Source organism: Hippocampus comes, unplaced genomic scaffold (assembly GCF_001891065.2).
Source record: "Hippocampus comes isolate QL1 unplaced genomic scaffold, H_comes_QL1_v1.1 scaffold101, whole genome shotgun sequence".
Classification (NCBI taxonomy): Eukaryota; Metazoa; Chordata; class Actinopteri; order Syngnathiformes; family Syngnathidae; genus Hippocampus; species Hippocampus comes.
Genome location: NW_017805451.1, coordinates 491,765 through 504,692, shown reverse-complemented (window position 1 = coordinate 504,692; position 12,928 = coordinate 491,765). Strand labels below are relative to the sequence as shown.

The following is a 12,928-nucleotide window of genomic DNA, read 5'->3' as shown; positions in this document are numbered from 1 at the left end:
ATTTAATATATCCTCGACATTAAACAGAAAGTACCAGTAGAAATAAAAACACAGCCTTAAATAAGGGCTTTGTGGATAAACGCAAACCCCACAGGCGCCATTGAATGGAACGTACAGCGACGTCATGATCTGATTGGTTCAGCGGTAACGTCCCGCCTCCGCTGAACCAGGAAGTAGCCATCAGTCGCTTGTGGAGGCGCTGGGTGTCGCGCCTTGCTTTGCCGTTCTTCGAGCTTCTCATCTTGTCGCTGCGTCCTTGTCTGTTTTTGTTTTCCTTTCTTTGTTGTGTCAACAATGGCCTTATTCCGTTCCTGCTTTCGACTCTTAGTCTTTGTTGGCGTTATTGTCCTTGCCGTCCTGCTGCTGAGGCACTGGATGGCCACCAAGCAATACATTTTCACCCACGACGACATCGCCAAATTGGCCAAACAGTACGCGGGTGAGTTCGACCTTTGAAAATTTAAGAGCAGCCAAGATAAACGCAGATGTTTCTCACATGTCACATAAATGTGTCTGATCCGCGCTGGCGCGTTTTGCATGGTTGCCTTGCCTTCCGTACTCATTGTTCATGTTGTACTATTAGGACAGGACCACGAGCAGGCCTTCTCGAAACTGGTCGTCGAGCTCAGGAAGAGGTAACGCACTTTTGCAGCGATGAATATTTCAAAGCATGCACAATTATTGCTTACTGTTAGAATCTCTGAGTTTCTGTAAATGTATGTTGAGTACATTAAGTACACTCGCGAAAGCGAATTTGAATTCTAAACAAGACCTCTGTCAAACGGCAAAAACAATAAACAATGCTTATTCGTGTAGTTTTTAGTTTACATTCGTGTAAAACTGCAGTGTTTCTTACTGACAGCTGTTTCAAATATCGGCTACCTTGTGTAAGGGTAATTTATAAATAACTCGGTGTGAAGAAGTGCAATTCTACACTACTGCAAAAAAAAACACACTCACACTACAGTATTATCCTTGTGAAGCATTATTAACGGTGGCAAATGTTTGATTCTAACAGACATCATGTTCAGCTCAATGGAGTAGCAAATAAATATAAACAAACAAAAAAGACACACCCATCTCAAGTGAAGTCAAGTACAACTTTATTGTCAAACAGCACAGATGAAAATTCTTCCCTCTCAACCAGCTAAGACAACGAGAGGAGCCGCTGCGGGTGCCCGCGGCGCCATCAAAAGAACAGTTCACATAAAATGACAAAATAATACAACACAACACATAAGACACAGACAGTCGTGCAATCTTAACCACTTTTCCTGCATACCCTTTGTTGTTTGAAACGAATCAAAGTGTCCTTTTCACCAGTGGATCAGAGACGTCATGCTGAAAATGTGCACATGTCTGCTACAAGCTAGGTTTGAAAGCAACAAGAAGCTGTAGCGTCCATTCATGAAAAAGAGATGTGCTCTCATCTCCTGTCCCATGTAAATCCGCTTCAATTCCAAGCCGCGACTCCCAGTTCCACATACGCATCGGCGCTCTGCGCTGACGCTCCTTTCTTCTCATCGTCGGCTCCTCAAGCCATGCATCCATCCAGCCGCAGACTGTCCAACAGCACCGACCTTTCCGCTGAACAAAGCCGGGCTGTGAAAATGCTGCCCATTACAGGCGCTAAACACAATCGCCCCGGGGTTGTCTGGCAACGACAGTCAAATGGCGCCGACATTCCTCCCACTCAAAAAAATCAGTGCTGGTACACGTGTGCTGCCGAGAAGGTGCAACCACCAAGCGCAGATTCTTCTTCTTTGACAAATCTCCGCTCCCCTATTTGTTCACCTTGCGTTTCACAACCTTCATTGCACCAAGGCATCCAGTTTACATAAGAAAAATCTGACTATGTTGGCATTTGAAGACAATCACACACATACAAAAAAAGGAAGTTTCATCTTCTGTTTTCTTTAATATGTAGCTAATCCAATGTGAACTAATCCAGATATCCCGGCCACATCCTGCCAGATGAAGACCTGCAGTGGGTGTTTCTGAACGCTGGAGGCTTTATGGGTGCCATTTGTGTCCTCCACAGTTCCCTCACAGAATATGTGATACTTTTTGGTACTGCGATCGACACATCAGGACACTCAGGTGAGGACAAAGGGAGGTCTGTGTGTTTATCACATTCAGAACTGTGAAAGGGATCATGTTTATTGAATTTGTCATGGTCAAAGATCACAAAGACCTGAGGCATTCAAAATAAAATGCCAAGATTTTGGTTTTGTTTTGGGGTTTTTTAAAGAATTTTAGGGGGATGGGCTTGTGAAAACACCAAGTTTGATTTTTCTCTATCTGTAGGTCGTTACTGGGCTGATATTTCCGACACCCTTGTCTCTGGTTCCTTCAGAAGGTGGAAGGAGGGAACCACAAAGAGTGAAATTTTCTCTCCAGGTATTCAAAAGCTGATTTTTCTTGTACTCTATTTCTTTAATTGTGTTTATTATTTACCAGAATGCGACTCAAGTGCCATGTATTTAATAGAGCTGGCGGGGGGGGGGGGGGGGTCGCTCAATGGTTTTGCTTCAAGTTCAACATTTATTTTGCAATATTTACTCTGCACATATGTGATTTATTGTCATAGCATGTTAAAATTGTTGAAGCAGCAAAGTTGGTGCATGACAAAATTGTATTTTCTGACAAAACTTTTGATCGTGCTCTATTGTTAGGTATAATAGCGATATGCTGCTATGTTCTATTTTACAATATCATTAAAAAAATTTGCATAAAAACCATAACAACATTGACTGACCTTTTTATCCCTATATAAAAGGTGACACTGTCATGCACCAGATGGGTGAGGCTGCAGGGGTCCAGTGGACCGCCGGGACATGGATGGTTGAGTATGGCCGAGGTTTCATCCCGTCCACACTGGGCATAGCTCTGGCCGACACTCTGTTCTGCACCCAGGACTTTGTCACCTTGTTTCACACATTTAAAGTCTATGGCAAATCCTTGCTGATGGAGACGGGAACAATGCTCGCTGAGGCCGGAGTGTTCTAAAAGTAAAGTTGGGACACTTACACACCTGCACCGGGACAGTGACATCACAGGCTACTGATGTGATGTTTTGTCTTCGATGTCCGGCATGGGAGTACATTCTTGCCAGATGATTGTTTTTACAGCAAAAGAAAAGAACATCCTTTATTATGCCTGAGTTGAGAATCCAGTAAACGGCATCAACACTAATACCGATCCTGGACTTAAAAAAAAAAAAAATGTAGCCACTCCTTTCTACATTAATCTTACACTAACAGGCTCCTTGCAATCTTACACTATGAGAGCGTTCCCCTTTAAAGCTGCTTTCACGGACAATGAAGCCTTTCGGTGCTAACAAAACAAATTGTCTAACGGCTGTGATGTTAGGAAACGAGGCTCAAAAATCTTCCAAGCACTTGCTGAATGTGACATTCTTCTGAGGGTAATACATGACCCGTTGTTATCAAAGAAACCTCATTTGGTGGTTGAATATCGTGATTCCTGTTAACGTTTGAATATTGCATAAGTACTGCTGGGATGTTATGTCTTGTTACTTTGTATGAAGATACTGTGCGCGTTGTGATTTTTATGTGAATCCCTTCATTGCTGTCTTTCTGGACTACCTTTTTGAACGAATCGTTTTTGAAAACCTGCCACACGTCTAATATTCGTATCCTAAACATTTGTCGGTTCAATCAATTTCTACCATAATCTCTAAATTTCATGTTGACATTTTTAACTGAATACATTCTCAATAACTCGGAAGTTTTCACACTGTACAGTATGTGGTTCTTGTAAGTCATGAAGGAATGAAAAATAATTCAACCTTAATTGTTGATGGGGACATATACAAATTATGAGAATAAACAGGATTGGAAATGTATTCATCGTGTGGTTTATTCCAACAGCATTGATGAAACCAATATCAATCTTTTGTAATTCTTCCCATGTCTGACCAACCCTATCGCTCATTACAAGTCAACATCTCTGGATCAGTTGCAAGGTTTATGTGTTTATGGTTTGAGATTGTAATGATGTTGATGTGTCAAAAGTAATGTTTTTTTTTAATCGTAGTCTGACATACTTAATGCTTATGTGGTCAGTTTTATGCATCTTCAGTATTTCCCGAATTGTCTAATATGGCCTTTATAATTAAATTATAGCATATTAAATTTACATATACACAGATTCAGACATCTTGCGAACGTTAATTAAGACAGCTTTACATTGAGACTTGTCATTTCGATTAAATATCTGGTCAATTTATTTCGGTATACTTTCGCGATAAGCGTACACTTGCACGGGCTACATTAATGACAAATATGGAACTTATCCATGACATATAAAATGACGCAAAATGCAATTAATGCCGCACGCCTTGAAACAATGGAGGACGCGTATTCAAACGTTAGTGACGATTTGAAGTTAGTCCATTCATCGTTTACATACACAGTGGCAAGGTTGCCATATTATACCCCAAATAATGAGGAAGTCTAACTACGGAGTGTCCCGAGGGACGAACTACCCACTGGGCTATTCAGACCAATTTCTCTTGAACCCTCATCGGAAAAACACTTGACAAATACGAATATATTTCCGGCTCAATGGACGTGTCTTACAATTTTGCAAAGTATTCAAATCAAGCCCGAGAGGCGGTAAGTCAATGTTCACTGTTAATCGTGTACTGTCGTACTTTTACAGGCCAAGTGTTTTCTTTTTTTCATGCTTGCATTCGAAAAAGGTTTACGAAGAATGTAAAGATATACCTTCACGCTAATGTTTAGTTTGGGGGGGGGAATATGGTTTGGCCCTCATTATCCGAGGAATCTAATGGTTTTTGTTTTTTTGAACTGTAGTATTTATTGGGCGAGAGGAGGAATCTGGTGCTGTATTTCACGCTTTCTTGGCGTTCGCTGGTTGCCTGGTTACCCTGGCCGAGGGAGCGTAATTTATGGTAGTTTGTCGCCCTCCACTGGCGATAAGTGCCAGTACACAGAGGAGAACTGCAATAATTTATTTTTTTTTTTTTATGAGCAATGCACTAATCAGCATCATAGCATCATTTCAGGCGTATTTTTCCCCAACGCTGTTTTTTTGTATTTTGATTGACGCACACACCCACACTGATAACATTAAAACACGATAGTATGATAATGATAATTTCTTTACAAAATATTAAATTCTAAGCAATTAAGAATACAGAAACAACAAAGACTAACTAATTAAGATCAAGGATACAAACAATACAAAATATACAACTCTTAAATTGCAGAAAAATAAAGAAACCGTGTGTACATGATCAAATGTGTGCGACTGAGAGAATGTGACTGTTTTATTTCTTGTTATATTTCTACTGCTTTCTTATGTGTTTGTCTACTAGGATGAGTTGAGGATTGAAATGAGGAAGAAGAGCCTTCTCATCCTAATTCACCAACATCTGATGAGTCAAGGGTCAGTAGTGAGTTCGGTATACTCTAAACATTTATTTAAACTAACAGCAAGTTGTGAGACACAAAACGTAAACAGAGTAATCAGTAGTGAGGTGCTGTGCGTCTATCCAACAGCTATGTGACCACAGCGGTGGCCTTGGACCAGGAGATGAATGGAAGTGTGAAGAAGTTTGAGGTTTGTGAAAATGTCGATTTGGAGATGGTGTTGATGGAATACGAGAGCTATCACTACGTCAAGTTCCAGAAATATCCCAAACTTGTCAAGAAAGTCGTAGAACCAGGTGACACAATTTAACAGAAGTGTCACTAAAAAAAATCCCATCCTGTTTATTAACGGGCATCATCACGTGTCTCTTCGGTTCTCCGTCAAGGTGAAAGCAGAATTTTGAAAAGTGGTGGAAAAAAGAGGTGAGTGTGGAACTCAGAAGTTTTTTATTTATTTTTTTTCCACGCACACGCTAGTCCTGCCCCCTTGCTTGTCTTGCTGCTGTTGAACTGGTGCTCCCCCTCCCCCATTTTATGGGATTAATTAAAAGCTCATTCTATTTTTTAAAAAAGAAAAGACATCCTTCCCCACCATTTCTCTGCTAGGGCTGCTTGTTCTGTCGTGAAGCCTCTCCCCAAAATCCTGCCCCAAAACCTTGCTGGAGAAGTGAGAGGGAACGCTTCCGCTCCTGCACACACAAATGTATGGGATCCATCTAACATTTATATCGTATTGTAAATGAAAGATTCTTTATTTTTTTTATGATAATCACCCTTTTTTCCCCCCTCCCAGGGCGATGGTTTATCTTGTCCTCCAGAATTGACAGACTTCGTTCTCAGTGTTTCTCCTATCGGTTCTGCACAAGCTGGAGGAGCAACCACGACCAAGAAGGTGCTCATTATAACTTTATTATGACTTGTTAACATTTCTGTCAGGGAGGCAATATAATTAAGATTACATCTCAGTTTTGCTTTATATTAAATGTGGAATAATAGTGTTGAGGCATTGATTTAGGTCAAATGGGATTTACATTACATTTGGATATTTAAAGCATCCATTACCGTATTTATTCAAGCAGTGGGTTGCGGTCTTTATTTACTCAACTGCAGAAAGTATAAGGGATATATTGGAGGCGGGGCTTTACAGTATTTCCTTACTTTTTGACTAAAAGGCGCACTAAAAAATATTTTAATTTTCTTCCAAAAAAAAATCAGTGGGCCTTGTAATCAGGTGCGCCTTATGTATGAATGTTTCGCTTAATGTGCAGTAATTTGCTTTATCACACAAGTGCGCCCTATATCAGAAAATATGCAAAAATAGACCTGTTCGATGAAATTGCGCCTTATAGTCCGAAAAATATGGACGTTTTTTTTTTTCCCCGTTGTCACAGTGGGGCACGTGTCTCGAATGTCTGCCTCACTGTTACAGGTCTGTGTTCCATATTCTGTCCTCTCTGTGTTGAGATGCTCTCAACTACACATTTCCTCTAAAGTGGGACAAGTAGCTCTTTTTTTCCCCTCCAGATAGTCATACACTGTACTTTCCTCCCAGGAGGTGTATTAAAGACTGTGCACATGTTGTGTTGTAGGGCCAAACGGGAGGTAAAGGAGACGGCGAACAAGAGGTAACATACAGTAACTTAGTATATAATACAGGGGGTCCTTTGTTTACCATGGCATTCTGTTCATGTGCCGAAAGCATTGCCCAAATTTGTATTTAAATCAAAATGTACCATAGTCTTATCACTAATGATCACTAATAATGATCTGCTTTTTTTTTTTTGTTCTTGATTCTTGATATGTCCAAAATTTCATAACCACGCTATTAAGTATGGACCCCCACCCTAAAAATAAAAAAGCAAAGAAACAAGCCATGCGTGTTCTTAGTGATCAAATCCACTGATTGATCTTACTGCCTTGAAACACAACATATGAGTTTTATTTGTGATGCACAACAACACACAACAAGATAAGTGCAAACTTTTGCCTCTCGCACACAAAATAATAAAATGATAACAATCCCAAGAAGTCTCGCCCATCTTCTAAATTTGATCTTGTGTTGTTGGCAGGAGCGTCTTCTGAAGCCCCTCAGTGGTTTTTCAGGAATGAGTGGTGAGATGAAAGAATTCGCCACAATCATCCATAAGGTACTACAACACACACACACACACACACACACACACACACACACACAATTAGGAAGATTTTTTTTTCCTGAATTTATGATCGTTACTGTCTTACTTTGGTTTGCTGCGGTGTAGAACTGTATTTTATCATGATGTGAACTGCAACTAAAATTTGGGGGACTCTATATTTGCTCTAGTATGTGATGCCGTGATACCAAAGGCTGTACACTAGAGTGAAGCAGAGAGCTTCGCCAAAAACGGCTTCCCTAATGGTTGATAACACTCAAGTTCAAACGCTCGCTGTCATATTTGTATTACTTTGTCTCGGGTGTGGTTTTGAAGTCCAACTTTTAAGGTTTTAAGTCGGTACTTCTTTATCCATCGTGGCTGTTTTCGAGCCGATAGCTTCCACATGCATGACTCCTTCTCCATGTGTCTGTTTGTCCCTTGATAGGACATCTATTTGCACAACCCCAACGTGAGATGGGAGGACATCATTGGCCTGGAGGATGCGAAGCGATTAGTCAAGGAGGCCATCGTCTATCCCATTAAGGTGTGACCCGCTGCTATTTCAGCACTCGCCCTTCTTCGATTCTGAATACATCTCCTTTAAAAGCCATGGCGAAAAGGGAGGGCCTGGCCAGTCCGTTAGGCTGACATTAAATCTATATGCGGGATAGATAATATGGCAACGCACACATAGATGGATAGACGTGGAATGAGGGACGGACCTCACAGCGAATTTCTATCCACACAAATCCAGATGTTATCAGCGCTGATGCTTCTGATGGATGCGATGACATCAAATCAGGTCGTCTGCATCCTCTTGACATTTACACAACGAGATGAGGACCGATGCGTCCCTCTACCTTCCTGCAGCTCTTCCCTTATTGAATAACATCCCCGCCACCACATTCTGTCTCCATTACTATTCATTCTCTGGGGTAAAAGGTCACTTTGGTGATTTCACACAGGGCCCTGTTTATCACCTGCGATTCATACTAATGTATGTATTTGTTATCGACACCCACCCCAAGCCCCCCACCCAATACAACAGGAATACTGTATCGCTGCCCTTTGTGATTGCCACACACGTTTTCTGACATGCGATGTTTTTCTTCACAGTATCCCCAGCTCTTTAAAGGACTCCTTTCTCCATGGAAGGGATTGTTACTTTACGGACCGCCTGGTAAAAAAAACAAAACTTTAATTGAAGTGTAAGAAATGCTTAAATTCTCAAAATATCCCAACTTAGTTCATCTGCTTTGAACCCCGACTTACAGGTACGGGTAAGACCCTGCTGGCCAAGGCGGTGGCTACTGAATGCAAGACAACCTTCTTCAACATATCGGCATCGAGCTTGGTGAGCAAGTGGAGAGGAGACTCTGAAAAACTGGTCAGGGTATGTCTTCAACAGGCACCGGTCACAAAATTAGGTGCACCTGCATCATCGTTTCTTCTAATACAAGAGTTGCATCAAATATTTTTCCTTTACTGGGACAATTGTGTTCAAAAGGACATCATTTTATGACCCAAAATATTAGAAGCAGCATTCGGCATGTGGGGATTGAACATTTGTCAAGTTGGAATATGCAAAACAGCTCTTGTATTGGAGCTCATTTTGCGGGTTTTGTAGACGTGTTTTGTGTGTCCCTCTCACGTGATCGTTCAATTGAGTCACATCTTCTTTTTTGCAGGTTCTGTTTGAGTTAGCCCGGTATCACGCACCCTCCACCATCTTCTTGGATGAGGTGGAATCAATGATGGGCCAGAGAGGAAGCAACATAGTGTAAGTGTTACATAATTGAACGTACGTCTGCCCAATGTCGTTCTGAGCAGACCAGAGAAGCCGTGCTTCGTTACAATACAGTATATAAGGCTTTAAAAATCAAATATTTTCTTCAGATTGGAAGCACGTGCTTCGTGTTGAAAGTTTCCAACATATCACATGAATCACTTTAGTGATGTTCAGTGCAAGTGACTGCGCGATTGCCTTCCGCCAGGCACTTCCCTTGTCAAACGGTAAACAATATGAAAATGATGCCGTTACTAAATTGATTTCATTGCGGGAAGAAGAACGTTCAGGAAATATTTGCGACAGGGGCGAATATCAAATGAAATCCATGAATTTCCCAGCCCTACTACCAATAAAAAGATGGGTATATACATCATGATATAAAGCAGGAGTGTCAAACTCATTTTTGTCGCGGGCCACATTGTCGTGACGTTTTCTCCTCGGAGGGCCGTTATGACTATGAATTTTGTAAAACAGTACACTGTAAAGGTTTAACCACCTCCACATATTACACACAGTGAACAACAATTTGATGGAGAACTTGTTTTCAAATCAGAAGTCAAGAATAATAGCGTGTTTAAATATTGTTGTAATGGATTAGATATGACAAAAACAGTATAAATGTTAAAATTTCAGTTCAGCTTTTCGCAAGCATCATAGAAGTTGACATACTTAATTTGCTTTCGCGGCCCCATAAAATGATGTGGCGGGCCAGATCTGGCCCCCGGGCCTTGACTTTGACACCTGTGATACAAAGGGTTTCCATGGAAGTACACTTATTTACTGTAACAATACGAGTGTGTGTGTGTGTGTGTGTGTGTGTGTGTGTGTGTGTGTGTGTGTGTGTGTGTGTCTTCAGAGGTGAGCATGAGGGCAGTCGAAGATTGAAGGCGGAGCTGCTGGTCCAGATGGATGGACTGGCGAGATCAGAGGACCTGGTTTTTGTACTGGCAGCCTCCAATCTGCCTTGGTAATTATCAATGACTATTTCCACACTTAATAGTTGCATCGCATCCAGTCATGTTCAAAAACCAAGATAGGTGCTAGGGTTTGTTTTCCCATCCCTTCCTTATTGTGTAAGGATTTAATAAACTGTACAAGGAAATTTGAATTTCAAACAATTGCCCACATGCCGGACATACACACATTTCTTGACAGAGGCAGCTTGATGAAGATTTTACTCTGTTGTAAAATTTCACACTTGATGAGTGGGCAAGAGCCAACAATCTGCATACAAGCGATTACAAAGTCAAACTACAGGACTTCGGTTGTTGCTACTTAAAGTACCACCAGATGTTTTTTCATGCAACTAATATATGGTCAACTTTTGAATCAGAGATGGCTTTATGTGTCCCGAAATGTATTTTTTAAGCTTTTTTAGCGCGCACATTTGAGATATTTTGACCTATAAAAGCTTGCGCATTGCAGATTTTACCATGCATTGTCATTCACGGCTCTGTCACTTCAGAAAAAAAAATCCACCTGTTGCTGGGTCTAAAACTTTTAATTCATAAATATTACGAAATATATTATTATATTAACCCTTTAAGTGGCTACTACAGTGGACAGCTTAGATATAAAATAGTTTTATTATTGTGATATCAAGAGCAACGGTGACAGAATAACTATTGTTTTTCTTTGTGAGCCTCACATTTGAAAGCCTCCTTCAGGGAACTGGACCACGGCATGCTGAGAAGACTGGAGAAGAGGATTCTGGTTGGTCTTCCTCCCGAACCGGCCCGCCAAGACATGATCGCTCATTGGCTGCCTCCTGTCAGCTCCACGGGAGAGCTGCAGCTAAAAGCTGAGCTCAATTATCAACTTCTGGCCCAGGTAAGTCTATCCATATTTCATGTGTTGATGTCATCGAGCAAATCAAACAAGGTCGTCTAATGGTGCTGCTGTTGGGCAGGAGATGAAGGGCTACTCTGGCTCTGACATCAGACTGGTGTGTAAGGAGGCCGCCATGAGACAAGTCCGCAAAATCTTTGAGGCTCTGGAATCAAATCGGTTTGGTAAGACCAGACGAGTTCCCTTCATAGACACCTACGCAGGTACATTGGTTAGCATGTCCGGCATTGGCTGAAACTTTTCCCCTCTCTGCAGGGGACACGCGCATGCCGGCCATCCGGCTGGAAACCGTGACAACGCAGGACTTCCTGGAAGTCTTGGCACACACCAAGCCGTCGGTCAGCGGCGTGATGGAGAAACATACGGCTTGGGAGAAAGACTTTGAATCCGTCTGATCGACCGCTTTTCATTCACTCATAGTTGCTGGACTATTTTGGCTTGGTTCATAGACATTTTACCTGGTGTTGACTTCCCATTACATGGATCAGCGTTGATGGTAAAAAGCAGACAGGCACCCACGACATATCAATGGAACTTTTGTTGTTGTTGTTGTTGTTGTTTATGCACCATCATAATAAATCACACGTTATGTACATGATGACACAAAGTTGCACTCATCCAGGACCTGCATATCCGAAACCAGGTAACATTATAGTAGATTCTTAAGGATGTGCTCAACAGCATCTGGGAAAGTGTCGCATGTCATGTGAGGAGGAGGGTTGATTTTATTCTCGTCTCCTTGTCGGTATTTACCTGTAACCCCATAAGAACAAGTTCAGGTCCCATCACAGCGAGAGCGACAATACCACGTCACAGGAAAATGTTCATCTCACCGGTTCGGACCAGAATTCCCAACATTCCGGTACTCTGAGCTCCTCCGACGTCATCCCTGGCATCCTATGAGAAAGCACAAACCAAACTGGAACGTGGTTGAAATGAAGTCAATTCGGTTTTGCTGAAGTGAGTATATGCTTACATCTCCGATCATGACTGCTTCATCTGGGCTACACCCCAAATCAGCCAGTGCCTGCATGGAAGGAAATATTGTTACATCAACACAATCTGGTATGATTCAGTCGAAAAGTGCATTATGCAAAGGGACTTTCAAAACTAATCGTGTTTGGAAAGGTAGAATTTGACATGTACAAAAGAGCTTCAGGAGGATGGTGGAAAAACAACCTGTGTGAAAAATGTCTTTTCAGGCTTTCCCACGACAGAAGCTTTGCAGTCTGTGGCATACTCCAGTGCTGTTACAAAGGGTCCGGGGCCGAGGGCCAAGCCATCTTTCCTTTTATAGTAGCGAGCCTTATGGATCGCGAAGAGTGGAGCACCATCCAGAATCAGTCTGAGGGACAGAAATCGGCATGACGTTATGGGAAGGTGATTTTAGCCGAAAAAAAAAACGACCATGTATAGTAAGGCATTTTTTTTCCTGAAAAAAATGACCATCTATAAGGCATTTTTAGCCAAAAAAACGACCATGTATAGTAAGGCATTTTTAGCCCGAAAATAACCGACCATGTATAAGGCATTTTCTTTCCTGAAAAAAACGACCATCTATAAGGCGTTTTTAGCCGAAAAAAACGACCATGTATAGTAAGGCTTTTTGAGCCGAAAAAACAACCATGGATGGTAAGGCATTTTTAGCCGAAAAAAACGACCGTGTTTTGGAAGGCGTTTTTAGCCGAAAAATAAGACCATGTATAGAATGGCGTTTTTTTTCCTGGAAAAAAAAA

At 41.6% G+C, this 12,928-nt stretch overlaps 3 protein-coding genes across 5 annotated transcripts in view; 2 read left to right on the top strand and 1 right to left on the bottom strand.

Annotated features, from left to right (window-relative positions):
• Window positions 1-168: 168 nt before the first annotated feature.
• Window positions 169-3,868, top strand: sigmar1 (sigma non-opioid intracellular receptor 1). Its single transcript, XM_019874080.1, has 5 exons — window positions 169-439; window positions 584-635; window positions 1,952-2,100; window positions 2,308-2,400; window positions 2,780-3,868. The coding sequence occupies exons 1-5, from the start codon at window positions 295-297 to the stop codon at window positions 3,007-3,009; spliced, it is 669 nt and encodes a 222-aa protein (XP_019729639.1). The 5' UTR covers window positions 169-294; the 3' UTR covers window positions 3,010-3,868.
• Window positions 3,869-3,974: 106 nt separating this feature from the next.
• katnal2 (katanin p60 subunit A-like 2) lies at window positions 3,975-11,785 on the top strand. Of its 2 annotated transcripts, XM_019874074.1 has the most exons (16): window positions 3,975-4,640; window positions 5,366-5,436; window positions 5,550-5,716; window positions 5,807-5,843; window positions 6,027-6,123; window positions 6,214-6,312; window positions 7,010-7,045; window positions 7,490-7,567; window positions 8,001-8,099; window positions 8,672-8,735; window positions 8,830-8,948; window positions 9,244-9,335; window positions 10,201-10,311; window positions 11,012-11,174; window positions 11,254-11,356; window positions 11,448-11,785. In XM_019874074.1, the coding sequence occupies exons 1-16, from the start codon at window positions 4,590-4,592 to the stop codon at window positions 11,585-11,587; spliced, it is 1,527 nt and encodes a 508-aa protein (XP_019729633.1). In that variant the 5' UTR covers window positions 3,975-4,589; the 3' UTR covers window positions 11,588-11,785. The 2 variants fall into 2 exon arrangements, with proteins under 2 accessions (XP_019729633.1, XP_019729635.1); XM_019874076.1 differs by lacking the exon at window positions 3,975-4,640 and having other exon boundaries at window positions 5,365-5,443.
• The window catches only part of hdhd2 (haloacid dehalogenase-like hydrolase domain containing 2), an 11,525-nt gene continuing 10,335 nt past the window's right edge, over window positions 11,739-12,928 (bottom strand). For both annotated transcript variants that reach the window (XM_019874078.1, XM_019874079.1), the window contains 4 exons: window positions 12,372-12,537; window positions 12,169-12,219; window positions 12,026-12,089; window positions 11,739-11,945 (listed from right to left, as the gene is read on the bottom strand). In XM_019874078.1, the coding sequence (XP_019729637.1) occupies window positions 11,842-11,945; window positions 12,026-12,089; window positions 12,169-12,219; window positions 12,372-12,537 (385 nt within the window). In that variant the 3' untranslated portion in view covers window positions 11,739-11,841. The remainder of the gene's footprint in view (window positions 11,946-12,025; window positions 12,090-12,168; window positions 12,220-12,371; window positions 12,538-12,928) is intronic.